At 44.1% G+C, this 27,495-nt stretch overlaps 1 protein-coding gene across 1 annotated transcript in view; it reads left to right on the top strand.

The window, feature by feature from the left end:
* Lamc1 (laminin subunit gamma 1) overlaps nt 1-27,495 on the top strand; it is a 110,888-nt gene that overhangs the window by 69,281 nt on the left and 14,112 nt on the right. The window contains exons 2-20 of the mRNA XM_034513056.2: nt 379-683; nt 3,803-3,933; nt 6,827-6,993; nt 10,045-10,233; nt 10,987-11,104; nt 11,464-11,562; nt 11,646-11,782; nt 12,179-12,301; nt 12,392-12,581; nt 13,015-13,127; nt 14,788-15,009; nt 15,120-15,308; nt 17,557-17,802; nt 18,249-18,402; nt 18,852-18,994; nt 20,451-20,629; nt 21,478-21,634; nt 26,047-26,252; nt 26,929-27,008. Coding sequence (XP_034368947.1) covers nt 379-683; nt 3,803-3,933; nt 6,827-6,993; nt 10,045-10,233; nt 10,987-11,104; nt 11,464-11,562; nt 11,646-11,782; nt 12,179-12,301; nt 12,392-12,581; nt 13,015-13,127; nt 14,788-15,009; nt 15,120-15,308; nt 17,557-17,802; nt 18,249-18,402; nt 18,852-18,994; nt 20,451-20,629; nt 21,478-21,634; nt 26,047-26,252; nt 26,929-27,008 — 3,148 coding nt within the window. The remainder of the gene's footprint in view (nt 1-378; nt 684-3,802; nt 3,934-6,826; nt 6,994-10,044; nt 10,234-10,986; nt 11,105-11,463; nt 11,563-11,645; nt 11,783-12,178; nt 12,302-12,391; nt 12,582-13,014; nt 13,128-14,787; nt 15,010-15,119; nt 15,309-17,556; nt 17,803-18,248; nt 18,403-18,851; nt 18,995-20,450; nt 20,630-21,477; nt 21,635-26,046; nt 26,253-26,928; nt 27,009-27,495) is intronic.

Below are 27,495 nucleotides of genomic sequence, written 5' to 3'. Positions count from 1 at the left end.
TAGATAGTAGTTCTGAGGACAGCCTTCACATACCAGGAGAAGCACTCTAGCTAATGAGGGTAAGGCTTTGAATGTACTGAAAGTCCCCAGAGGACCCATTCCAAAAGTTTTCAGATTTTTAAGAAAATATATTTTAATTAAGCAGTCAGTGAAGCCCAGCATTAAGACTGGGTGAGCTTGTACTTTGTATTTTGTGGGGAAATGTGCAGTTTCCAGGTTTAGGAAGAGCCTACTGGGCCACTAGTGTGCTTGGTGTCCTGACGTTTTCCTGGTCAAATGCTGGGTTCCTCTTCATCAAGCCTCAAACCTAGTTAGGAATGGGGGCCTTTCTTGTCTTCATCCACACGACTTAAGAACTTTGATGTGCTTGTTCCACAGGAAAGGCCTTTGACATCACTTATGTGCGTCTCAAGTTCCATACCAGCCGCCCAGAGAGTTTCGCCATTTATAAGCGCACCAGGGAAGATGGGCCATGGATTCCTTACCAGTACTACAGCGGCTCCTGTGAGAACACGTACTCAAAGGCTAACCGTGGCTTCATCAGGACAGGAGGGGACGAGCAGCAGGCCCTGTGTACGGATGAATTCAGTGACATTTCCCCCCTCACCGGCGGCAATGTGGCCTTTTCAACTCTGGAAGGAAGGCCTAGTGCCTACAACTTTGACAACAGCCCCGTGCTACAGGTAGGCACTCACAAGGTGGTGTGGGAGCTAGCTGTCCTACTTTGACCATAATCAATAATGAAAATTACCCAAGTGATCGGTCACGTGGGCAGCTAGATTTTATGCCGTCTTTTGTATGTTATCTATAAGTGGGGGAAAAAAGGCCATTTTCTTCCCACTGTCTTGGGAACATGTGTTCTTATGTTTTTTCCTCTTAAAAATATATCCTAGGGTACAACCTTTATAAAACACATGTTTAAGGAGGTTTTCGAGACAGTCTGCCCATGTATGCAGTTGAGGATGGCCTTGAACCCCTGACCCTCTTGCCTCCACCTCCCCAGTGTTGAGATTATGGGTGTGCACTACCACACTCAGCTTCCTTGCAAATCTTATTAAAGCTGAACAGTTCTAACTTTAGTCTGTGCTCTTGAGGAGGGAACATTTAGCTTCTGACTTTTTCAAGAAGATATTTGGAGTAGGGCTGGGGATGTATGGCCTAGTTGGTAGACTGTCCAGTCACCAGTGCCTCTAGGTAGTTGGTTCAAGGCCGACCTGAAATACACGAGATCCTGTCTCGAAAAGATTCTAATTGTTTTACGTTTTGAGGTTTATTTTGTGTCTCTGTGTGTAAGCACAATAGCAAGACCTTCTACCATGTAGGTCCTGGGGATTGAACTCGGGTCATCAGCCTTGGCCACAGATACCCTTACCCACTGAGACATCTCACCAGCCCTGTAATTTGTTAATACATTCAAGGACACTTCTGATTTGGTTGTATAGTTTTAGGTAGAACCAAAAGATGAGAATATATTTTTCTGTGTGTCTAGGTCTCCACCCATTGCACTCTTTTGGGCTGTCCCGAGGAGTAAATCCATTAGCTGAGGACTTTCCTCTCCGTGAAGGGTTCTTGTGATGCAGATGAGATACAAGGCGGAGAGAACAGCTGATTTAAATAGATGGAATAGCTGAAGACAGAGAGGAAGCCTCAGGAGAGGCGATTTGACACACTTTGCGGCACTTGTTTCTTGGCTTGTTTCCTGACCTGTAGAGTCTGCAGTGGGATCAGGAGAGAATGAGGTTGTAACTGGTTTTCTGTCCTTTGCTGCTTGCATGCCCTTCAGCCTGTCCTGAGCAGACCCCCTGTAGGGATCCTGCAGTTTGCTGCTCTTCATGCCATAGAAACTAGTGAGACTAAGTGTTAAGAATGCTTTGAGCGTTCCTTTCATTATGTGGTAGCTTTAATTATGTGTGTGTGGATATAAGAGCCCTGGCTTTCATAGCCTGGGGCCAAATTGGGTGAGCAGATTTGACATCTAGCTGATCAGAGTAAGCTGCCTTCTCTCCAATGGAGGAGACGGAGGTCTCTGGTCTCACTGGCTGAGTTTTGGTGTATATTGGTTTGTGGTTCTTAGCCTCTGTTATACACTTAGCTGCTCTGTAGTGCGGCGTGTTCTCAGCCATAGATGCCTGAGACGCATTCTGATGTCTAGATGTGTTAAGTCTTATAACCCTCGTAACGCTGTAAGTTGGGTGTGTTTTCTTATTATCTTAATTTTTCCAGATGAGGAATCGGAGCTCAGGAAGGATGTAGATTGCCTCAGTGTACAGTTTTAAGTGGCAGAGCTGACACTGGGACTCTGTTCAGTTAAGCCCCAGATTCTCTGTTCTTACAATATTCCTATTGGAGGCAGTTGACTCAGTGACACCCTGTGAGCTTTGAAAAAGGGGAGAAAGATGGTAAAGATGGAGCCTTAGAAGGTATTATTAGCATTAAGTAGAGGTGTGTTTAGCTATTTATGTTATGGACAACTAACAGACTCCTGCCATTATGGCCTTGAGTGGGAGTTGTTATTGAGTTCCAAGATTGGATACAGTGAAATCATCTTCTCCATTCTAATTATCCTCGAAGCTTCTGGAAGATTAGTTTTTACGAGCGCTCCTTATTGCCAGGTGTTCAGCATGGCCTAAGGCAGTGGTTCTTTATCAGGAGTGCACTTGCTGGTCTCATAGAGCCCTCTGGAAGCATAGATGCCTGCATCAGTTCCCCTGCTTGTACATCTGTGAGGGCAAGTCTGTCACACAAAGCTCAACAGTCTCCTGAACTTGAGTTGAAGTACCATCTTTGGGTCTGGGCTCACTCATCAGGTGGGTCAACTGAGGGCTGAGTCTTTCTCTTCCCCTGTGGTCTTCCATGTTCAGGAGACCAGAGCAGACTTTTCCACAGTGAGGACAAGTTTCTTGGCATCACGAATAGTCCCTATTGAGCTTCTGCTTGTGTCATATTGACTGATGTCCCCTGGCCAAAACCAGCCTTACATCCAAGCCCAGAGTCAGCATGGAAAGCGACTGCCCAGGGTGTGGCCTTGGCAGATTGAGTCATTGGGATCATTTTTATAGCAGTGTGCCACTCATGTAAGCATCTGATAAAGTTAGCTCAATGAAAACATGGTTATTATAAGGGCTTAGATATCATAAAAACCAGGGTAGTGGCGCCACTTTTATTCTTGTCCGCTGTCGTTACGGTACACCTTTCAACCTGATCAGACCTAGATTCATTCACTTTGTGCCAAACATGAGGGACCCTGCACTGAACAAAATGGACACAGATCCCAACCCTCTGATACCTTTGATCGGGTAGTGGAGGCAGTGTGGAAATGGTTGACAGCAGAAAAGCAATGAAGCAGTGGTAATTTTAAGGTAGAATGGCCAAGGAAGACCCAACGGAGGTGACGCTGTACAAAAGGTCACAACAAACACAGACTGCACTCAGCTGGCTTGGGTCAGTATGCTCACACATTACCTTGTGCTTAGGTATCTGTCTGCCCAGCGTGCCTCGCTCCACTCTTTCAGTTACCTCAGGAAGAAGTCCTCGACTTTGGAAACTCCAGGTTGTACAGAGATGGTGTTAACTGCAGAGGAGTCGAGGAGGAAGATATGAGGGAATTGAAGATAGTAGTTGAGTAGTTAGTTCACTGAGCTAGGAGAAGATGGTCTGGATTAGCATAGGGACTGTTCAGAGGAGTTCGTCAAATCTGTTTCTCATCTTCAGCTCTTCTGCTTCTCTTCATGTGTCTGCTTTCCTTTTTTTTTTTTTTTTTTTTTTGTTTTTTTTTTTTTTTTGTTTGCTTGCTTCCTGGCAGGAATGGGTAACTGCCACTGACATCAGAGTGACACTCAATCGCCTGAACACCTTTGGAGATGAAGTGTTTAACGACCCCAAAGTTCTCAAGTCCTACTATTATGCAATCTCAGACTTTGCGGTGGGCGGCAGGTGAGTGGACTGTTAAATCTGCCTTGAAGGTGGTGGGACTTTGATTAGAGCTTGTTTGTGACTTTATTAGAATTTAGAGACCATGTGGGTCTGGAGAGACAAGCCGTAAACTAGAAGACTTTTTCTTACCAGATTTTCTCTTCTGGAAGCTAAGCAACTGGGTTTTCAGAAACCTTGTTAAATCTACATTTATTGACCATTTAAGTGCAGAATCCAGTAATAGGTTCTGCAGAACTGTTGCCTAAGGGAGAAGCCTTGACCTAGGATCTTAGGAGGAAGTTAAGGATAATTCTTTTTTAAAAAGGATTTATTTATTTTATGTATATGAATATACTGTCGCTGTCTTCAGACACACCAGAAGAGGGCATCAGATCCTAGTACAGATGGTTGTGAGCCACCATGTGGTTGCTAAGAATTGAACTCAGGACCTCTGGAAGAGCAGTCAGTGCTCTTAACCACTGAGCCATCTCTCCAGCCTAAGGATAATTCTTAAATAAGTAAAAATTGAAATATAGGTTGAACATCCCTAAACTACTATCTCAAGGTGTTCTAGTTTGCTTTCTATTGTTGTGAAAAACACCCCAACTCAAAGCAAGTTAGGGAAGGAAAAGGTTTCTTCGTCTTAAAACTCCAGATTATCTCCAGATTATAGTTCATCACTGAGAGAAGTCAGAGCAGAAACTGCAGCAGGGTGGATACAGGGACTGAGCCATCAGCCGTGGAGGGTGCTGCTTACTGGCTTGTTCTCCATGGCTTGCTCAGCCTGCTTTCTTACACAGTCCAGTACCATTGCCTAAGCATAGCACTGCCTACAGTAGCTGGCCCTCCCCACATCTATCATTCACTAAGAAAATGCCTACAGACTTACCTACGGGTCAATCTGACAGAGGCATCGTTGTCAGTTGAGGGTCCTCCCAGATTCCCCACACTTATGCCAAGTTGACAGAAAAACTGACCAGCACACAATACTTGAAATGTTACAAAATGAAATATTTTCTGGTGTTCATGTGATGTCACAAGTGGACAGTCAAAATGCTGGTCCCTGAGTGTTGTGTAAAGTTACCTTCAGGCCATGAAATTCATGCTGTGACTTGGTCCCACTCCCAATATACAGCAGTCTGGTTTTGAAAAAGTTCAAGAATCCAGAAACTTCCATTCTCAAGCATTTGGGGAGGGTGTTGGACATTTAGCTTGTGCTAATGCACCCATGTGTTCAAAACAAAAAATGTCATGAATCAAGATACAGAACTGTAAGACTAGAGGAGCAGGCGGGGTCTGGATGGGCCTTAAAGGACAGGTAGGATTTGGGTAGAGATTTGGGTCGAAGATGTCTGGATTGAGTACAGGAGGATGGCTGTGTATCATCAGAAGTTCAGCGTGTGATTCTGCTTGATGGGAAGATGACATCTCTGCACAACTGTAAACCAGAAAGATTGCTTTATGGCCAGAGATGACAGCCTAAGAATCACAGACTTGCTCCTCTTGTGTTAGCCCGTGAGGTCTCAAGAGCAGAAAAATCATTTTTGTATATGGTTTTCCTGGCATGTTCAGTAAGATTGGTTTGAAATGTAACCACTGAGAAATTGACTAGCGTTTGGAGTAAGGCTGTAATATGAAAACTGAGTTAGAAAGATGAGTGTTTGTTGAGAGTAGAGGATAGTGGTACTATAGCTATGAAGATAGCTATGAAGACACCATGAAGCCCATTACTTTATATCCTAACCTGCAGAACCAGTTTAAAAGAAATGTCTCAGGTGAGTGTGGAAACAGGGTAAAGGTGCAGCGTGGCTGGTAGAATTTCTGTTCCTCTTTGATGCTGTATAATCTGAATATGAAACAGCAAACACCTGATACCATGCAGATCGAGAGGGACATATAGGTGCATTTTACTGTGAAAGGAAAATTACCAGGTCTTTAGTCTAAGATGATCTTAGGGTCTGATGAGCAAGAGAACAGTGCTCCCACCAATAAAGGAAGAAAATGGGCTAACTTGGAGGAGATGATGCACTTAGTCATACACTTGGACAGTCTTAGGTCCTGGGAGACATTAAGTTTGTGTAATCACCAAGGACAGGAGCCTTAGAGAAGGATTGGAACAGAATTATCAAGGCGGGATTCATCTCTGCACAGTGAAGATGATTCCAGTGTGCACAGGCATTTTTTAGTTGTAGGTGAAGGCGTAGAATTGCTGTCTTTAAGGAAGCGAGTGAGAGAAATGTCTGTTCCAGCCACACTCATGTCTCCAAGTTCCCTCTGGCCCCCAGTTCATTGCTATACTTGCACCCAGGGGATCCTTCAGTGATCCCTGCCCACAGAGAGCCCAAAGGAACTGTTTGACTACTGGGCATCTGTGGGAAATGAGGCATCAAAGTCAGTGGCTCACCTGCTTCAGTCTGGCACACTCATTAGGGTGAATTACTGATATGTGTATTAACTTGTATTCTGTGCAGTCCTGAGTGCAGAAATAGAGCAATTCCCAGTGACTCTGAGAGGAGCTTTATCGTTGTCTCTGTTTTACAGGTGAGACTGTAAGTGACAGGGAAGGGTTTTAAACCCAGGTGGCCTGGTGTCAGACTTTATTTATTCTTAGCTATTGTCTTCTGCTGCTTCCCGACAGTCTTAACTTCAGGAAACATCCTGCTGGTGTTCTTAGAAACTGTTAGGGACTTTCTACTATCTAGTTAATGATGTCCCATCTTGGTGTGTGTGTGTGTGTGTGTGTGTGTGTGTGTGTGTGTGTGTGTGTGCGAGCTTATCCTCAGTTTATACTTTCGAATGGTAAAAGTCAAAGAATTCTTAGGTTACTTTTGGTTTGCTATGTACACACTTCTTCTGCATCATTTCTAGGATCTCCCAGCGGTTCCATTCTTAGCTATTTCTGTCTTCTCTCCAGGTGTAAATGTAACGGACATGCCAGCGAGTGTGTAAAGAATGAGTTTGACAAACTCGTGTGTAACTGCAAACATAACACATATGGAGTTGATTGTGAGAAGTGCCTGCCTTTCTTCAATGACCGGCCGTGGAGGAGGGCGACTGCGGAGAGTGCCAGCGAGTGCCTGCGTGAGTGCCATGGGTGTAGCCTGCCCATTTGTCTTAAGGACTATAGCAGGAGGGAGGGTGGGTGGTTTCCTCATGGATGAAATCTGTGAAGGGTATGGCTCCTGAAGAGTAGGGTACTGAACCACATGCCTGTCAGAGGAAACGATAAATGAGGAAGTTGATTGTAAATAAGCCCCCCTGGTTTTGTTTCCTTTGTGAACATCAGCTAGGAAGCAAATCTCCAAGGTTCAAGAGTTTGATTAGACTCAAATACTGGGCCAATGTAGCACCTCTAAAATGTGACCTCTGTAGTCACTGTGGCCCTTTAAAATCAATCATTCCTCAGTATCTGTATGAGATGGATTCCAGAACCTTCCTCACATACACGTCCATGCATGTTCAAGCTCTCTATGTAAAATGGCGTAGTATTGGCATGAGGCCACGTGCACTCTCTTCCACACTTGTTGTCTGTTGGTTACAGTGCAGATGCCATGTAAATAGTTGTCCCACATTGTTTGGGGAATAAGGACAGTAGAGAAATGTCTGTACATATGTATAGACATAAGTACAGACATTTCTCCCCTAAATAGTTTCTCTTGAGAGCGGATGGGATCTGTGGGAGTGCATCACGCTAGGTACACTTGTTCAGACTCCGTCACTCAAGCAGCCAGCTTGGTTAGCACGAGTCAGGTACACTGACCTGATCCGTCTTTCCTTTATCTGATCAATGGGAATAGTGGGAAGAGTTTGCCCAGCCACGGCCCTGCAAATCTGGGTGGCTTTGGGAGATGGGGTAGATCTTGTGCCCTATTAAGGGTCAAGATGAAGAAGTTAACATGTGTTTATCCTTCATAATGTCTTGATTCTGTACAGCCTGAGAGGGGAACTCCAGAGAGGAAACATAGAGTCATGATCTGTGAAAGGCTTAATAGTAACAAACTTTTAAGCAACCACAGTGTTCTTGAGTTCTTTGTTAGAGTGGGAAACAGAAGGACTGAGAAAAGGAACACTTGGAACTTAGAGCAATTACCACAGCACCTTGAGAAGGAATTACCTCCTGACTTATGACTGTTCTCATTGAGTTGTCTTGAACAGATTCATCTTCAGTTTCTCTCAACAAACCCCAGAGTTGCTGATAAACTTTCTAGCTTCCTCTAGTGTTTCTAAGCATTCCAGGGAGCTCCTTTAATCCCATTACCACACTAATGTAATTGGATGTTGTAAGGTGAGGACTCGAGAAGGAGATACATGAAGCACTTCTAAAACATGTCATCTAAACACATGTGCATTTGAAAAGTCCTGTGCACGTAGATGCCATGTTTCTAGTCTATCCAGGAAATAAGAACAAACAAAATGCTGTTAGTTTGCTACTAACCAGCTTTGATAAGGAGTTCACCGGGTTTGCCTTCTTCCGTAGTCTCTTCAGGACTAACCCTTCAGAGTAAAGTTCATGGATGATGTGACTATAGCAGGACGGTCCGGAAACTGAGGCTAGACAAGGGAGGAACACAGCTGTCTTCTTTCATCCTAGCCATTTATGAGAGAAGCACAGAACGTGCTATGGCAGCTTTGGGCAGGAGCAGAGTGGTCATGAGAACCATTCTGCCTCATGATCCCACACCGGACCACTCCTGGAAGGCTGGGTTGACTCCAAGGTGACATAGAACAGCTTGGGGTAAGACAGATAGCAAGTGAAAGGGGAAGATACCATACAGCAGCTACTGAAAGGGGGCGGGTACCAGCTTAACAAACTTGGTGCCAGCAACTCAAGTTTCTAAAAATGTTTTCAGTTGTAATTCTGTAATAGAATATATTGTACAGAGAAAGAAAATACGTATTCAAATATCTTTTAAAATAGTTTGAAAAGTATTTATCATAAATCAAGCAAAACTTTGTTTTTATGTGATGACCAAGAGCTTATATGTGCTTCGGACAGATTAAGTCTGAGAAAGTCATCTCACTACAAGCAGCACTAAAGACTCAAATATTTATTTGTTTGTTTATTTTAGAGACTGTATCTCAGTGTGTAGCCTTGGTCTGGAACTCACTGTGGAGACCAGTCTAGCCTCAGACACAGAATTGCCTTCTAAGTGCACCCTGCCAAGGCCAGCCAGTTACTTAGTTTTAAAGTATGGTTGTGTTTAACAGATGACCTAGTTAGAACTGTGGTTCCCCAGCAGATGGATCTGAAGTGTCTAGATTTCCCTGTAATTCTGCTTGCGTCATCAGACATGCTAATTTAAACCTGCAAGTCTTATGTTCCCTGGTCTGGAGAAAGTAATCTGGCCCCTTGGAAGCTGGTGTCTTAATGTGTTTGAATTGTTGAGGCAAATGTTCAAAGAAAAGATGCATGATAAATTAGTGCCTTGTTTTTGCTCTTAGTGCTAGAAGTAGAGGATGAAGAGTTAAGAAAGTGGGTGTGGTGATGCATGCTGTTACCCCGGGGTGCACTGGGAGGCGGAGGCAGGCAGATGTACGACTCAAGGCCAGATCTACAGTGTGAGTTCCAGAACAGCCAGCACTGCATAGTGAAATCCTGTCTAAAAACACAGTTAGAAAAATGATCATTTGACTTGGCTCTTATGTAAGAAGAGCCAATGGGAATCAGATTCTTTGCTGAATATAGGAGTTCTTAAGTATCCTTTTTCTATAAGGATGGATATTTCTCAGTAAAGTGATGGGTGGTCAGGCTTTCTAAATTTGTTGATATACTGGATTTTTTAATAAACAGTGTACCCAGTAGTCATTTTTATTCTATACCACCTGTCACAGAAATGTAGCAAATTGTGGTTTGGTTTTCTTGAGAGTCTTTTTAAAGGTATACAGGTCTTGGAGGCTACCACGCTGACTCGGAGGTTAAGAACACTTACAACTCATCTTCCAGGGTTTATTTCCCAATAAAGCACCTGTGTTGGGCGGCTCACAACTGCCCCTAACTCTAGCTCCAGGGGATCTGACTCTCTGCAGGTGTTCCCCCCACCCCTCCACCCCCACATACGGCATTCACTCACACAGATACACACATACATTTTCTTTAAAGGTATACTTATCTGGCATAACTTGTATATTTAGCTTGTGACTGCAATGGCCGATCCCAAGAATGCTACTTCGACCCTGAACTATACCGTTCCACTGGACATGGCGGCCACTGTACCAACTGCCGGGATAACACAGATGGCGCCAAGTGTGAAAGGTGCCGGGAGAACTTCTTCCGCCTGGGGAACACGGAAGCCTGCTCTCCATGCCACTGCAGCCCCGTTGGTGAGTGACATCCATCCCACTGGGTGGAGTAAGATGAAACAGGAGTCTCCTGAACCCCAGGAAAGAAAGCCTTGCTCTCTGAGCATGTGCCCAGTAAATGTGGCAGCATGTATGCTGTTCTAGCTTATAAATGTCTCACTGCTCCTTCATGCTAAGCAAGTTGAACTCTCAGATAACTTTCTAGTGTGTATAGAAGAAGTAAGTGGTTCTGTAAATAATTGGCAGCTGGGTCATAGACCATTTGAACTTTGACTGTGAAAGGCTTTTCCTTGTTAATGATTTTGTTTAGTCTGATGTCCGTAGAGAGCTGGGCCGTGTACAGCATGTCAGTGTCTGTCTCGAGATGCATAACATTACATTTCGTCTCCTATAATCTTTTTGGGGGGAGGGGATGGGACTTGGGCTAATATTTTGTTGTTTGTGCCTTTGTATATACTAAAGTTCTAGATGGAAGCCTTAAGGAACATTTGATTGCCAGAGACTTGACTCATCTGTGTGTACTGTATTGCTGGGTACAGTTTTGTTAAGAGCAATGGGTAGATTTACTTCAGGGCGTGCCTGTTAGGGCTTACAAAGCTGTGATCTACAAAGAGCTGTCATTTGGAATTCAGTCTTTACTTTCTCTGTCATCTGGAGATGACGCGCTGCTCATCAGGCTTTGCTTTTGGCTCCTGCTTGTGTGTGCTTTGACATTGGTTTTTGCTTATCCGTCTGTCCAGACTTGGGGTTGAACATGAACTCATTACATTTTAGGTTCTCTCAGCACACAGTGTGACAGTTACGGCCGGTGCAGCTGTAAGCCCGGAGTGATGGGTGACAAGTGTGACCGTTGCCAGCCTGGGTTCCATTCCCTCACTGAGGCAGGATGCAGGTAAATGTTTTCAGAACCAGAGACTGGTCCTGAATCTGCACAGGGAAGCAGTATCTATAGTGAGAACACTCTCAGCAGTAATGGTCAACAAGCTTCCAGACGGGTTGATGCCCCCGGGGTTTTGGAGAGTACAAAAAACTGTTTCTTACTAGTTTTATGTTATTGTGCACAGTATTAGGTTTTATCACCAGTGATGAGTATTCTTGACTGAAACCAAACCCAAATATAAAAATAACAGGAGTTTACCCTGTCCTTTAGAGATGCACTGTGTGTAGAATCCGCTGTTGTGTAAAACAGTTTAACTTTCAGAGTGGGGCTTTTTTCTTGTTCTTTTATTTAATTCTATTTCCCTCAAACAGGCCATGCTCCTGTGATCCTTCTGGCAGCACAGATGAGTGTAATGTTGAAACAGGAAGATGCGTTTGCAAAGACAATGTTGAAGGCTTCAGCTGTGAGAGGTAGCTCCAGCTTTCTCCAGTGTCTTCCTTGGTGTCAGACTTCCCGAGAAAGCAATGGCTGACCATGCCTTAATCTCTTTCAGATGCAAACCTGGGTTTTTTAATCTGGAGTCATCTAATCCTAAGGGTTGCACACCCTGCTTCTGCTTTGGGCATTCTTCTGTTTGCACAAATGCTGTCGGCTACAGTGTTTATGACATCTCCTCAACCTTTCACATTGGTAAGTTAGCCCTTAATCAACGCCTCACAGGCCTCCAGAACTCCCAAGACCATTTCTGTATGGGTATTTTTTGAATCAGTAACTTGGGAGAGTTTTTGATACTAGGAACATTTGATGGTACTAATACACATGGTTTTTCTCTTGTGTGGCCCTTTAATGAGAACATACATATGGTTTTAGAGAATGTACTGTAGTAAGCAGTAACTATAAATATTTTATTAAAAATACAGCTAAATGTGTCTTTCAGGGGACAGTGTATATATAGGTTCTGTTGTAGGGTCAATTTTTTTTATTGGTGATTTTCTCTATAGAAGGTGCAGTTTCATACATTTTGTGGGGCCTGGATATAGGATGTTTGTCATCTGAATGTACTTGGGTCTTCATCCCTACCTGCAGATGAGGATGGGTGGCGTGTGGAACAGAGAGATGGCTCGGAGGCATCCCTCGAGTGGTCCTCAGACAGGCAGGATATTGCCGTGATCTCAGACAGTTACTTTCCTAGATACTTCATCGCCCCTGGTAAGTGAGGCTGAAAAGCCACATGGCTTTCTGGATGCTTCTCTTGGTCACATCCTCACACTCTGACCCAGTCTAATATCTGCCTTCCAGCAAAGTTCCTGGGCAACCAGGTCCTGAGTTACGGGCAGAACCTTTCCTTCTCCTTCCGAGTGGATAGACGGGACACTCGCCTCTCTGCAGAGGATCTAGTGCTTGAAGGCGCTGGCTTGAGAGTATCCGTGCCATTGATTGCTCAGGGCAACTCCTACCCTAGTGAGACTACTGTGAAGTACATCTTCAGGTGAGACTGGTCTGTCAACTCAGGCCTGAATAGCTGAGAAAAAGAAAGTGGTTTTCTGTTGTTTTGCTTTATCTGAGTTGATCTGACCTCAAGGTATGTGTTAAAGAAAAACTTCTAGGCTAGATGTGGTGGCTCATGCTTACAGTCCTAAACCAGTGGAGGTTGAGGCAGGAGGATTGCCAGGAGCTCAAGGCCAGCCTAGATTACATAGCTAAATTCTCTGTAAAAACAAAACAAGTAAACAAACAAAGAAGTCCTTATGGATTATTGAGATGAGCCTGATTTTCTTTTGATCTTTCTCTTTTATAGTTGTAATGAGAAACTGGTGATACTCTTTTATTTGGTTAGATTGCCAGTATTGCCTGTGGTGGCAAGAAACAGGCTCCTTGCAGATCATCCTTACAGAGGTTCTGTGCCCTTTTTTTGTCTCCAGGCTCCATGAAGCAACGGATTACCCCTGGAGGCCTGCTCTCTCTCCCTTTGAATTTCAGAAGCTCTTAAACAACCTGACCTCTATCAAGATCCGTGGCACATACAGTGAGAGAAGTAAGTTGTGATGTCGTTAGGAGTTGATTGAGAAGGTGACTGGGTAGAAGGATTCATGCAAAAGAAAAGGTCCTGTTCTGATGTGTTCACACTGATCCAAAGTATTATCAACTGTATATTAAAATGTACTTTGAAACTCTCTGCAAGGATCTGGATAACATTCACTAAAATTAGTGATGGTTGTATTTTATAATTAATAAGCCAGTTGAAATGCCATTGTATATATATTTTCTCAGTCGTATTATTAATTACTGGTTCAACTTGCTTGATTTTCAACCTTCATTTCTTTTTGTTTACTGCCATGTAATTATCAAGTGATTTGAACTATTAGCTAAATTATCAGAGACTATGTATGATCCTGTGAACATTTGCTTTAACTTTGTGTAAACAAGGGTTAAAAATATGCCTTCAAGAACTTACTAATGAGGACTTTTTCCCTCTCAGGTAAGTAAAGGCTGTAACTTGGATGGGCTGGGGTGTTTGGTTGGTTATTTTTGAAATCCCTGCATGAGTGCATCCAGATGGAAATGTTTTATAAGTAATTACTAATATGCATCTGGGCCCTTGGAAGAGGTTTGGATTACAAATATAGGTTAGAAGCTGTCTACATTTTGGTCATTTACTTTTAAATTTGGGAAAACAGAGAAAGGGGATGGGATCCTAGAAACAGAGTTGAGGTCTGTGCCCTGAGGCCCACGGAGGAGAATTTGGAGAAGAAAGAATAGTTGTAGGTTTCACTGGGTTTCAGATGGGCATCGGGAGGTGATTGGGAAAGACCTTAGCTTGGCTTAGTGTGGAAGCTGAGCATGATCCCAGGACTCTCTGAACAGTGATTTTGAATGTGAGAAAGTATAATAAAGAATATTCATTTCAAACAGTTTGAAAGAGAGGAAAAGAGATGAATTATCTTTGGGGAGTAGGAGCAAGATTAAAGGGAGAATATTTTTAGGCCAGTGAGATAGAAGAATGTTTAGAGATTGGAAGTACATCATAAGTCATGATCTGACTGGAAAAAAAGCCGTACTCCTACCAAAAGTTAAGTTCAAGCCAGCAATAGAAGTTTCCTTCAGCCTAGGTGGTCAGTTTCCACATGAATTGTATAAACAGCAAGTCATGTTCTATAATATGAGAGGAATGTACTTTACCCATGACGATATCTTCAAAGATACTGTATAGCCTTAGAGCATAGCAGCTGTTTCTGCTAGATTGGATGGGCCATTGGCCTAGCTCATGGAAATACAAGAGCATGACTTGTGACATAATGGCTTTGGGCGGATTGCACACTTGTCAGAGCTATACAATCATCCTTGTGTGTGTGTGTGTGTGTGTGTGTGTGTGTCTGTGTGTGTGTCTGTGTGTGTGTCTGTGTGTCTGTGTGTGTCTGTATGTGTGTGTCTGTGTCTGTCTGTCTGTCTGTCTGTCTGTCTGTCTGTATGAGTGATGTTTCTATAACGTTGTCATACTTTGACTCCATGAGTACCCTGTACCACATAGTTGTCCCGGATGCTGTTTTCTGGTTGCTGTTCCTGATGAATGACTTAAGCTGATGGTTAGTTTTGTCTACACTCTTGGGTCTGGCTTCTCATGAGCTACTCAGTCTTGACGAGCTTCTGGGGGCTGGAAGACACTTCAGTGTGTCTCTTTTCCACACCACAAACAGGTGCTGGGTATTTGGATGATGTCACCTTGCAAAGTGCTCGTCCTGGGCCCGGAATCCCTGCCATGTGGGTGGAGTCCTGCACCTGTCCGGTGGGGTACGGAGGGCAGTTCTGTGAGATGTGCCTCCCAGGCTACAGAAGAGAGACTCCAAGCCTTGGACCTTACAGCCCGTGTGTGCTCTGTACTTGTAATGGGCACAGTGAGACCTGTGATCCAGAGTCAGGTAAGAAGGCCTGAGGCCGCTGCTGGGCCTGTGGGTCCTTTTGCCTTTAGCAGTGGCATTCATTGTCTTCTTGTTATTTACCTGATGGTGTATCTCTGCTCTCGAAATAGGTGTCTGTGACTGCAGAGACAATACAGCCGGCCCCCACTGTGAGAAATGTAGTGATGGGTACTATGGAGACTCAACCCTGGGCACCTCCTCTGACTGCCAGCCTTGTCCCTGCCCTGGTGGCTCAAATTGTGCCATTGTCCCAAAGACAAAGGAAGTGGTGTGCACACACTGTCCAACTGGCACTGCTGGTGAGTCTGCCTTGTTCCCCATCCTTTCAGAGTTCTGTACAGTTGTCAGCATTCACACAGCCTTCCTCGGGCGACCTCACAGCCCCAAGATGGAACTGTGACTGTTGTTTTGCTGTGACTAAAAAGGGCGCAGAAACAGTTGAGTGCCGTGTCCAAGGCTGTGTGGCAAGGCACTGGTGAGCTGGGGCTGCAGCACAACCTTATGACTCCAAATAGAACTGTCACCATATAATGTTATTTTTCATAAAGTGAGAACCCAGACTGGGCTTTCAGTGCTGGCTTGTCTGGAATTGTTCATGTGAAATGGCAATTTTAAAATTCTCTGAATTACCCTTCTAGCGTCTCAGAGTCCGTCACATTAGATTGGGAACATACGCCTTATCTATCTATCTATCTATCTATCTATCTATCTATCTATCTATCTATTTAAAGAGCTTTGAGTAGACTTCTGTCCCCATTTTAGCCGCCCCATTCATTTCCCAAAGAACATAAAATTACATCTGTTTTAGGTGATCATAGCTACTCTGACCACAGAGGGGTCGGGTTTACTAGCAGACTACCCCACCTTGGCTTACTTTGCCTTCACTGAAGGGCAGGAAGACAAATCCAGGGCTAAACAGCATGCTGCTTGGTCAGTGCATGTAAGGAGTGTGGGATTTGAACCGTGTCCCTAGACTTTGAAAGCAAATTGCATTTTGGAATGAGTTTAACTCAGGCTACCTGGTGTCTCTGGTTTAGTCTGATTCAAAACTCGTTTCAAGCTTTTGAAGCATAGGTTGCATGTGGACTAGCCCACTATCAGAGGAGGCATCATAGCTGGAATGCTGCCTTTGTCCCTGTGGTGATGGCTCTGTGGGAGCCTGGTGGCTGCCCTCAGCAGGGCCAGGAGGAGCCCCCATTCCCCTCTGTTATCCTGCGTTCTTACTTCTGCTCTCTGCTTTATCTCCAGCAATACTTCTGCTCGGCTTATTAACCCGTGTCTTTGCTTGTCAGGTCTAGTGGTCAGTATCATGGCTGTGCTGGACAGTGTGGCTGACTGTCCCCTGATCTGTTCTCTGACTTCCCACTCTCCTTGGTTTTCTTCCCTTTCCTCTTGGGTACCCCTTGATCACCTTTTTATTTCAACTGGAGATTTTCATATGAGTTTGATGATCTAATCTCTTCAGGCTACCAGGTCTGTACCTCACCACTGGGCTTGCTATGGTCTATGCACACACACAAACAAACAACAATGTGGCTTGTCTTGTAGCTTGTCACTGCACTTGAATTTAAACCTTCCTGCCGCCATGGTCCGACCTGGGTTAGTTGGTTCTGTTTCTATGTATAGCCTTGTTCAGAAGTGTTCCCATAGGTAGTCTCCTGACAGACTTATCTGAATTCTAATCCTAATGCCTCTTCTCCCAGTGTAAAGTGGCCTACACCGTCACTGTCATTTTAGCCATGGGGGTTTGGTTTAATGCTCTTGTGTTTGTCTGCATCTGATGTCTTGTGTGCTTATCTGTGCTGTTCCTCTAACTGCAGTAGCAGCTTCATGGGAGCAGAGACCACATCTACCCGCTCACACCCTGGAAGAGTGCTGGTGTGGATGTTCACAAGCAGTTGTTTAGTGAGTTAGCAAACAAATGTAATTACTGAGAAACATTGGGCTCTCTTAGGCCCTGCTGGCTGCACAGATGAAAGAGCCCATCTCCAGATGTCGGTGGCGGGGGTGTGGGGAAGGATGGAGCTGAGCAGTGAGGATGGAGAGAGCCTGAAACTGAGTTTCTAATTCCAATGCAGACATGGGTGATACCTGGTTGTGTTCTAGAGTTCAGCGTTAGCTGACAGTGCTTGACTAGGGATAGTGAATCTCTTTTATAAGTTAAGAGAGACCCTGCTCGCCCTGTCATTTGGAAAACTTAATGCATCAAAGGCTGTGCTTCATCTTTTTTAAGTCCAGCTAGAGGCTGTGTGGATGTGTTATTCCTTGGGAATTCAGAGGATGGTAAACCTTTGGCCTGTCTCATTTACCAAGAATTTTAACACAGCATCTTGGTTAATTGTCAGAGAGTTTGAAACGAGGTAGGCAAACCAGAGACTACCCTACTGAGGAAGTATGTCAAGGCCACTCCGCTGCTGACCCAGTGCTGGCCTTGGCCTGGATTTCCTGTTCACACCACACCACAGGTCCTTGTATGTACCCATTGGTAGTCTACAGCAGGAATGCCTCAGGCCTTTCTCCTTTAACCACGGATCCTCTCATTTCCAGGTAAGAGATGCGAACTCTGTGATGACGGCTACTTTGGAGACCCTCTGGGCAGCAATGGACCTGTGAGACTGTGCCGCCCATGTCAATGTAACGACAACATAGACCCCAACGCGGTTGGCAACTGTAACCGCCTGACGGGAGAATGTCTGAAATGCATCTATAACACGGCTGGCTTCTACTGTGACCGATGCAAGGAAGGGTTTTTCGGGAATCCCCTGGCTCCCAATCCAGCAGACAAATGCAAAGGTTAGTCTCTGGCCAGACTCAGTCACGCACACACCTTGATGTGCAGATCCATTGTGGGGTCTCTTTCAGTACTTACAGAAATTTGCGCAAATGCAGTGTGAACCACTTACATAACTTAAAATTGCTACACTCAAATAAATAAAACAGGAGAATGAATTTATTATAACAATATAGCTGACATTTTATTACTTATTATTCTGCAGGTAATAATCAGTTAAAAACTATTAATAAGATGGTTCTTCTTTTTTTTACCCTGCCCTATGTTTACAAAGTCCGTGTGTTTTAATTGATAGCACATCTCTGTTCAGATTGCCAAGACAAGACTATCTGTGCCTATCAGCTTCTGTATGAGACAACACAGGCCCAAAGACCCTGTTAAGTGTCTTATGTTTTAGTCCGTTCCCTAGTGATTTGCATCTGTTGCTTTCTCTGTCTTCCCACACTAGCCTGCGCCTGCAATCCCTATGGGACAGTACAGCAGCAGAGCAGCTGTAACCCGGTGACCGGGCAGTGCCAGTGTCTGCCTCATGTGTCTGGCCGGGACTGTGGCGCTTGTGACCCTGGCTTCTACAACCTGCAGAGCGGGCAAGGCTGCGAGAGGTGAGACCTGAGTCTTTGTATAAAGTGATCCTTGCTGTATGTGTTATAAGAAGTCCATTTCTCCAGGTTACTCTTAACAGCTGGCTTGATGATGTTTAGGAATTGTTTTCAGTGTCTTATGCAGGAAAGGTACCGTGTATGAGGACTTAAGTTGGGGACAGAAGGGATGGCACGGTGGCAATCCTGGTGTGTCAGACACTTCAAAATGCAGATTGCAAGGTTTCTTCTGAGATAGACTCATCAGGGCTGCAGCCTGGGAGTCTATCCAGTTCTCCGTCAGTAGGGTTTAGTGTGGAGGTTGCTGATATAGGGGAGTCTTGACAAAGAGTCCTGAATAGCACTCACAGAAAGTGTCTGGACGTAAGGGAACAAACATGCTGCCTTTCGGTAGAGAATATTGCTCGAACTCTGCTCCTCTTACCCTAGAAATGTCTTGTGTTTCTCTTCAGGTGTAACTGCCATGCTTTGGGTTCCACCAATGGGCAATGTGACATCCGCACCGGGCAGTGTGAGTGCCAGCCTGGCATCACCGGTCAGCACTGTGAGCGCTGTGAGACCAACCACTTTGGGTTTGGACCTGAAGGCTGCAAACGTAAGACATGGTGACTTTCAGTGCAGTGTCTCCCAGCTCCAGTTAATGCCTTACATCGACAGCCTCTGTGGTCATGGAAGAGACCTTCTGTGAATATTATAAAACTTTGAAAATCAAGGGCCTTTTGGTTCCTCTGTAACCACCTAGTTGATGTCTCCTTTTCTAGTTTTTAATACCTATTCCTCCTTGTAATCTTGTTTTCTAAAGAAAAAAAAAAATCTCCCCTTAAGTACTGAGCTTGCCCACTCGGCTTGTTCAGACTTGTTCAGCGATTGCACCGTCACTGCAGATAAGGAAGCAGCCATGGGTTCTGCTCAGCCGCTGTTGTCTTACTGTGGTCACTTTCCACCCTTGGAGCCTATTTGGTTTGGTTACTTATAAACATCTGCTTCTCCTTGGCATAAACACTTGCCTGGAAATCAGAACAGTTTTGCATTTTTTTGCTTTCTGAATTCTTTCATTTCTTCTGTGGAATGTAGAATAAGTCATTGAGTCAGTTCAGAGAGCAAAGTGAGAAGACAAACTGTAAAGAAATGCAAGAAGTGTTAGCATTTGGGTTTTCTTATTTCTTAGAGAAATTGAAGCTGTGGAAAGACGAGAGTAGAGGGGAATGAAGCATAAAGAGCACTACGTTGTTTAATATGCTGCGCGCACGCGCGTGTGTGCGTGCGTGCGTGTGTGTGTGTGTGTGTGTGTGTGTGTGTGTGTGTGTGTGTCTGCGTGTGTATATTCTTTTCTGTGTAGCTCAGGCTGACCTCACTTATCCTTCCTCTACCTCCCAGAGGCATATTCACCATGCCTGATATTCATGTAATTATTATACCACATGAAATGTGCCCCAAGGGGATGGGGAGGTGACTCAGTCGATAAAGTGACCAAGAGAGCCTGAGTTCAGATCCCCAGTACTCATGTAAAAAGGTAGGTAGATCCCTGGAGCTCACTGGCCAGCAGGTCAGGTTGAGAAACATGTCTCAGAATATAAGGGAGATCTGGCCACAGTGGCACACACCTTTCATGCCGACACAGAGGCTCTACCTTAAGTCCGGCACTCAAAGGCAAAGGTTAGCAGAACTCTTGTGAGTTTGAAGCCATCCTGGTCTCCATAGTGAGATCCAGGCCAAGCAGGGCTGCATAGTGAGACCTTGTCTCAAAAACACACAAAAAAATAAACAACAGAAATTAGGTAAAAGGTGGTGGAGGAGGATGGATACCCAGTGTTGACCTCTGACCTTTGTAGGCACATGCATGTACATGTGTGCACACCTATGCAACACACAAAATGGGCCCCAAAGAATGCTCATTTTACTTCACAACTTACTTTCCCTTTTAAAGTGTCTATCTTGTCTGCTACGTGGACTTAACCATTTAAAATCTCCTAAGTGAAATTTTCATAAGTACTCAGAATGATGGTACTATCAGTCTGAGTTAAAATGGGAATTGTCTTCTCATTCCATAGCTTGTGACTGTCACCATGAAGGATCCCTTTCGCTCCAATGTAAAGATGACGGCCGTTGTGAATGCAGGGAAGGCTTTGTGGGCAATCGCTGTGACCAGTGTGAAGAGAACTATTTCTACAATCGGTCTTGGCCCGGCTGCCAGGAGTGTCCAGCTTGTTACCGGCTGGTGAAGGATAAGGTAAGTCATCAGTAGGGCATTCATTCATTCGTTCATTCATTCACTCATTCCTTCAGTAGATGTGTACTAGAAACTTAGTCTGCTCTAAGCTCCAGAGAAAAAAATGACGAACACGTTGGACTTCGTCTCTTCTCAGAGGCGTATGCTCTAGTGAGGGAGAATGACCAGAACTGCATGTGTAAGAAAGCTACTGACGGAAAGGAATAGGTAATAACCATGGGAAACTGTGCAAGGCCTCTGCAAGGAAACTCCTGTGATGTGAGATTCCCAAGGATAGAGAGGCAGGAGTCGTGTGAGGAGGACTGTGGTCGGCAAAGGCCTGGAACCTGGAAGCTGCCTGGATCCTGCCCTGGGAGGAACTTCGTTGGTGGCAAGTTATATAGAACTGTGTTGTCTGTAGCAAGGAGTTTGGGGAATTATGTTCAAATCCAGTGGGAATAATGTACAGAAGTCCAATACGAGGAGTGTCATGACTGCCGATGGGGTGAAGGGGAAGCCCTTGCATGGACAAGATAAATATGTGTGTCGAGAGACCAGGCACTGGGAAAAAGAAGAATCAGGAACAGGCCTTGGGGCTGTTGCTTATTGTTGCTGGAGATGGTTTTAAGTCCCTGAGGAGAACAGAATCTAGAGTTCAGTTTGAGATACCTAGCAGGGATCTAACTGATGTTCCGGGGAGAGGTCAGGACTGGAGAACTGTCAGGCTGTGTGTACAGAAAGATGGTACCAAGAGCTTGCCGTGGAAGCCGGAGGAATGGCTTTTGCCGTCTGTGAGCCGCACAGACCTCCCTCACACCGCTCCTGTTTCCCACAGCGCACACAGCTACCTCTTTTTCTCGCCTCCTTAGGTCGCTGAGCACCGAGTGAAGCTCCAGGAGTTAGAGAGCCTCATAGCAAACCTTGGGACCGGGGATGAGATGGTGACAGATCAGGCCTTTGAGGACAGACTGAAGGAAGCAGAGAGGGAGGTGACAGATCTCCTCCGTGAGGCTCAGGAAGTCAAAGGTACCGTGAGCAGACTGCGTGCCTGGTGTCTCATTCCTAATCTGAATAGTTTTATGAAACTCTCAGAGGTTTGTTTGGTTTGTTTGTTTGTTTGTTTGTTGTTTCTAGACAAGGGGTTTCTCTGTGTAGCCTTGGCTGTCCTGGAACTCACTCTGGACCAGGCTGGCCATAAACTCTGAGATCCTCCTGCCTCTACCTCCTAAGTGCTGTCCTTACTCTAAACTAGGCTTTTTTAAATAAATAAATAAATAAATAAATAAATAAATAAATAAAATTTAAAAGGCAGATTCCTTTCTACAATTATTAAGTGCCTATAGCAAGCCTGGCCCTGAGCTCAGTGCCAGTGATGAGAAAGTGAATAAAGTCTCCTCCTGTTTAAGTCTCCTCCTGTTTGCAGGGTGCTCATCAGACTCAGCCCATTTGGTGTGGGGCTTTCCATTATGGGACAAATGTGCTCCCAGGTGCACATAATAAATGTTCATTAAAATTAGCAAGCATGGGACAGCAGTAACCAACTTCTCTTTGAGTTTATATATTTGTATCCATTTGGAGTTACATAGAGAAGTTAGCCTGTGCAAGAATATAGGTCAGAAACTAAATATGTTGCTTTTTATCTTTATAGAAATATCACTAATGTATAGAATTTTAATTTTTTATGATAATTGAAATAGGAAAGGAAATAACTGGACATATCTGGTTATGGCAAGTTGGTTTGGTTTATTTTTTTTAATGAGAGTCCACGTGAGACCTTTTTAGATATCAAAAAGCATAATGTTAGATGCTTATATATTTATTTGGGGTTGCTTGTGTGTATCATTTTAAGTGGTAAACACTGCCCATTTACGATGTTGGTTTCGTCGGTCACTTTGGCATGTGGCTTTCCGTTAGCATGCTTTATTAAAACAACAAATCCACATGTTGTTTGCTGTATACACAATATCATGAGGTTGATTATATTCTGACATGCCAGTTGGGCTAACCAGGATGTGATAGAATGCTCTGGGCCAGTACCACCAGCATACAGGAGGAGGCCCAGGGCCAAAGAAAGGCACCAAGTCTGGGCACCATCATTCCAAGCAACTTGGTATAGCTGAGCTACTGGCAGCATCCTCTGGCCACAGAAAGCACATATTTCCTATGCCCACACAGATGGGTCTGCTGGCTGGAAGCTCCACCACACTTCCTTGTACTATCTGCAAGCTGGAAGCACAAGGGGTCCTGGGCCAGGGTTAAAAGTCCCTTTCTGACCTCATTCATGTGAGTTCCCCACTGACCTTTCCTGCTTAGGTTCCAACTGGCCAAGAATGCCTTCATAAGGCCTTGCCTTTTGAGCCTGCTAATGCTCACGTGTAGTTGAGATGCGCTTATACTGCAGATTTGGAAGACAATTATATGGTATGGTTTAGGGCTGACAAGCAGACATTGGAAGTTGAAGGACAATTGACTTGAGCCTCCCCGTAACTGTCTCTGTCGTCTTCTCTGTGCTATGCTGGAAAACTGGACCATGAGGAGTGGCAGTTGGGGTGTAAAGCATACACGCTGCTTTAACCACATTGGCTGATTTTTTTTCTCTTCTAAACTTGTCTTTATTTCCAGTTTCTTAAAAATCTCTATATTATCAAAGAACGTCCTCTAAGCAGGACCCAGTGTGCAGTTGGGCATGGGCGTCACTTAGCACAAGGGTTTCAGAACCTCACTGTCCAGTTGCTGTTTTCCAGACACACTTCATTTGATCCCATCGTGGAACTTTCATATTTTTACATTCCTTAGAAAATTTGGATTTCAACACAGCATCATACTGAAATTAAAATTGCTCAATTTTTAAAAATTAAGTTCATTTTAAGTGCTATATTGAACTTAAAATTATTACATATATTCATAGAATGATAACATTTTGATATACAATGCATATATGCATTGCACAACTTTTAAATCAGGATAAACATATTTAGCTCCTAAAACATTTATTATTTCTTTATGGTGAAAACTGTCAAAATCCGTTCTTCTGTCTTTTTAAAATATATAGTGTGGATTATTACAGTTGCCTCGGTCACTATTCAGTAGCACATCAGAACTTCGTAGACTTGCCTAACTTACTGTCCACTGTCCATCTCCCACCATCCCTGCCTTCTGCTGCCATAATCAGACGGTATCGTTTCTTAGAGTTTTACTGCTGTGAACAGATACCATGACCAAGGCAAATTTTATAAGGACAACATTTAATTGGGGCTGGTTTACAGGTTCAGAGGTTCAGTCCATTATCATCAAGGTGGGAACATGGTAGCATCCAGGCAGGCTTGGTGCAAGAGGAGCTGAGAGTTCTGCATCTTCATTTGAAGGCTGCTAGCAGAACACTGACTTCCAGGAAGCTAGGATGAGGGTCTTAAAGCCCACACCCCCAGTGCCATGTCTACTCCAATAGGGCCACACCTTCTAATAGTGCCACTCCCTGGGCACAGCATATACATACAAACCATCACAATTGTTGATATCACATTTTTAAAACTTCCACATCTGGGTAAGGTCACGAGGCACTTTTTGCTCTGTGTGACTTATTTCACCTGCTCCGTCTATGTAGTTGCAAATGATAGGATTTCATTCCTTTTTGTGGTTGAACAGTATCTTTTTGTGTTTATGTGCTGTTTCTCATTGAGTGGTAGACCCTATTATTGCTTTTACTGCTTGGCTATTGAGACTAGTGTCTCCATGACGGGACTGCAGGTGTCTCTGACTTTTCCCTAGATCGTGTCTGTAGCATTGGGATTGCTGGATCATGTTTTAGTTTGAGGAATCCCCATCATGTTCCCCATCATGACAGCATGGGCACACACTCCGACCAGCAGTGTGCGGGGGTTGTTCTCCACCCTTACCAGAGTTTGTTCTACTCCATCTCTTTGACAGTAGCCATGCTGACTGAGGTCAGGGTGTCTCTCAGTGAGGTTTTTGACTTGATTTTCCTGGTGATTGATTCTGTTAAGACATCTTTCACATATGTGTTTTCTGTTTGTGTGTCTTCTTTTGAGAAATGTCTGCTTCTGTGTGTTGCCCATTAGCTTTCCCCCTTCTTGGTAAGGAGCTTTAAAGTCCTTAAGTGCTGCGAGATGCACGGCTGTGCTTGCTCTCTCCCGGGCTGTGGTTGTCTCTGCGTGCTCCTGATGGTCCCTTTGCTGTGTAGCCCTTCAGTTCGATGTAATTGAATTTGTCCAGTTTCGCTTTTATTTCCTGTGTTTTTGGGGTCTTGTCCAAAAATATCCTTGCCAATTCCAACATCCTGAAGCATTTTTGTTTTCTTTCAGTAATTTCATTATTTCAGGCCTTCTGTTCTAGTATTTAGTTCATTTGAGTTGGTTTTATTTATTTTTTCTGACTGGTGGAGTTAAAGGTACAGCCTCATCTCACATGGTAGTCTGTGTTCCCATTCCTGTTCTGGCTATCCTTTTACTGGTGCGTGTTTTTAACAGCTCTCTTGAAAGCTGGCTAGCTGCAGAAATGTGGATGGATTTCTAGGCTCTTTTCTGTTCCCAGAACTGGTCAATTTGAATAGAACTTGAAATTTTCTATATTAATAAAACCTCATGACATGTGAGAATTTAATACTGGCAGGCTTAATATTTACACAGGTTTATATTTACTGCTTGATTTATTAGGACCCAAGCATGAGGGTTGAGAAGAATGGAATATAGTAAAGCTCAACTTGAGGGTCTGTGTAGAAGCCAGATCCAATTGAGAATTGCATACTGATTCTGGGACAGAAACAAAAAACTGTATACTTAGTTTAAAGTACAGAGTTGAGTTTGCCACACTTGCACAGCTTGTCGATGGGCTGTTTTGTTTGCTTGTCTGTTTTGTTTCACTCTCGGGGTTTTGTTTTGTTTCATGTTAGGGTTTACTTTGTATCCCTAGCTGTCCTAGAGCTCCCAAGTAGACCAGACTGGCCTGGAACACAGAGAGAGAGCCGTCTGTCTCAGTCTCCTGAGTGCTGGGATTAAAGGCGTGTACCATTCCTGGCTCTACTTGAAATGTCCTTTTTAATAGTTATGTGTTAGGCTTTTAGTACTGACAGGACTTGACTAGTATGTAGTTGTGGTTAAATATGGCAGGTGTCATAGTATAATGATCAATTTTACTTTTCTTCATCAAACATCTGCATGCTTGATTGTCTCTGCTTTGACGACTATCATATAAGATTGTGGACCCAGTGATAGGTAGGAAAGGGACTCAGAGTCACCTGAGACAGACTGCAGTGCAGCGGGGCTGGCAGCACTGGAAGCATGGTGTGGTACAATAGAGGTTGGGGAAAATGTGTCTAAAAGATGCTGTTGGGGATATATTAAAAATACAGTTCCACAGCTGCACACAGATAATAGATCCCTTCAGATCGTGTACAGACTGTCTGTGTAATGCTCTTCCAGACGTAGATCAAAATTTGATGGATCGCCTTCAGAGAGTAAATAGCAGTTTGCACAGTCAAATTAGCCGACTGCAGAATATCCGGAATACTATTGAAGAGACCGGGATCTTGGCTGATCGAGCAAGGTCTCGAGTGGAGAGTACAGAGCAGCTGATTGAGATCGCCTCCAGGGAACTCGAGAAAGCAAAAATGGCTGCCGCCAATGTGGTAAGTGACTCTGAAGTTCTGGTGGGTTTTTTGTAGCTGTTGGTGGATTAGAGTGTGCGAGTTTCCGTCCTCCGACCTGGCACTCTGGAGCAGGAGGGCCATGCTGCTCATGATTATTGGAGCAGTTGCTTTTTTCCTGCTGTGGCAAAGTGAACAGAAGCAGAGTAAGACGGGAAAGGTTTGTTTGGTTCCTCAGTGTGGGCAAAGCACTGAGACAGCTGTTGGTAGGGGCAGAAGTATGTGGTGGCTTCTCATATAGCAGGCACATCTAGAAGCCAAGAATGGGACAGAAGCAGAACAGACTTTACCTCTAAAGGCCCATTCCAGTGACCCACTTCCTAAGGTTCCATAGCTTCTCCTAAATGAGGACCAGGTGTTCAAATACAGGAGCCTGAGGGCGTCACTTCAGGTTCAAACATCAGCAATTGTCCCAAAACAGAAAGAACTGGATAAAAATGGAGAGACGTCTAGGCGTCTTTCTCTCACTTGCCTCTTCCACAGCATTCAAAATTGAAATAATTTCTAACCAAAGGTGCCAATCAGAGGTAAAGATCTCTGAAAATAAGAAAAAGCATTTTTTTGTGTAAGAATTTAACAAAAATTTCGTGTTAATACTTGCCTTATGGAACTTAAATAATTCAGTCTTTTGAGAATAAGTGTTTTGTTTCCTCTTCAGTCAATCACTCAGCCAGAGTCTACAGGGGAGCCAAACAACATGACCCTCTTGGCAGAAGAAGCCCGAAGGCTTTCGGAGCGGTAAGCTGTGGTGTGCTTTGTGGTTCAGGCTTTGTGGGTAAAGCTTTGTGGTTCAGGCTTCGTGGTTCAGGCGGAGCACCCTAGCTGACACGTGCATGCTGCCCGGTCCCACCCATGGATACTTTCCGTTGAGGTTTACCCGCTCTGAAGTGTTACCACATAGTCATACTCTTTTTCTTTCACTTCGAAACTAGAATGTTTACCTTAAGTATTAGAATATAATAGTTTAGAACAAAATTATATATTTCACAGATCATATTTTTAACATTAAAGCCTTCAAATTTATAGATTTCTAAGAAACTCAATAGACGTTATTAATTTAAAATTTTCCATTAGTTTTCCAACAAGTATTCAACTTTCAAATCTCAATAGAAAACATATACTAACTCATTATACGTTTGAATGTAAGCCAGAGACACTGACCATTTTTTTTTGTTTGTTTGTTTGTTTTTTTTTTTGGTTTTTTTTTTTTTGTTTTGTTTTGTTT

The sequence above is a fragment of the Arvicanthis niloticus genome, chromosome 10 (genome assembly GCF_011762505.2).
Source record: "Arvicanthis niloticus isolate mArvNil1 chromosome 10, mArvNil1.pat.X, whole genome shotgun sequence".
Taxonomy (NCBI): domain Eukaryota; kingdom Metazoa; phylum Chordata; class Mammalia; order Rodentia; family Muridae; genus Arvicanthis; species Arvicanthis niloticus.
The sequence above is the reverse complement of the archived record's forward strand: the minus strand, read 5'-3'. Positions and strand labels throughout refer to the sequence as shown.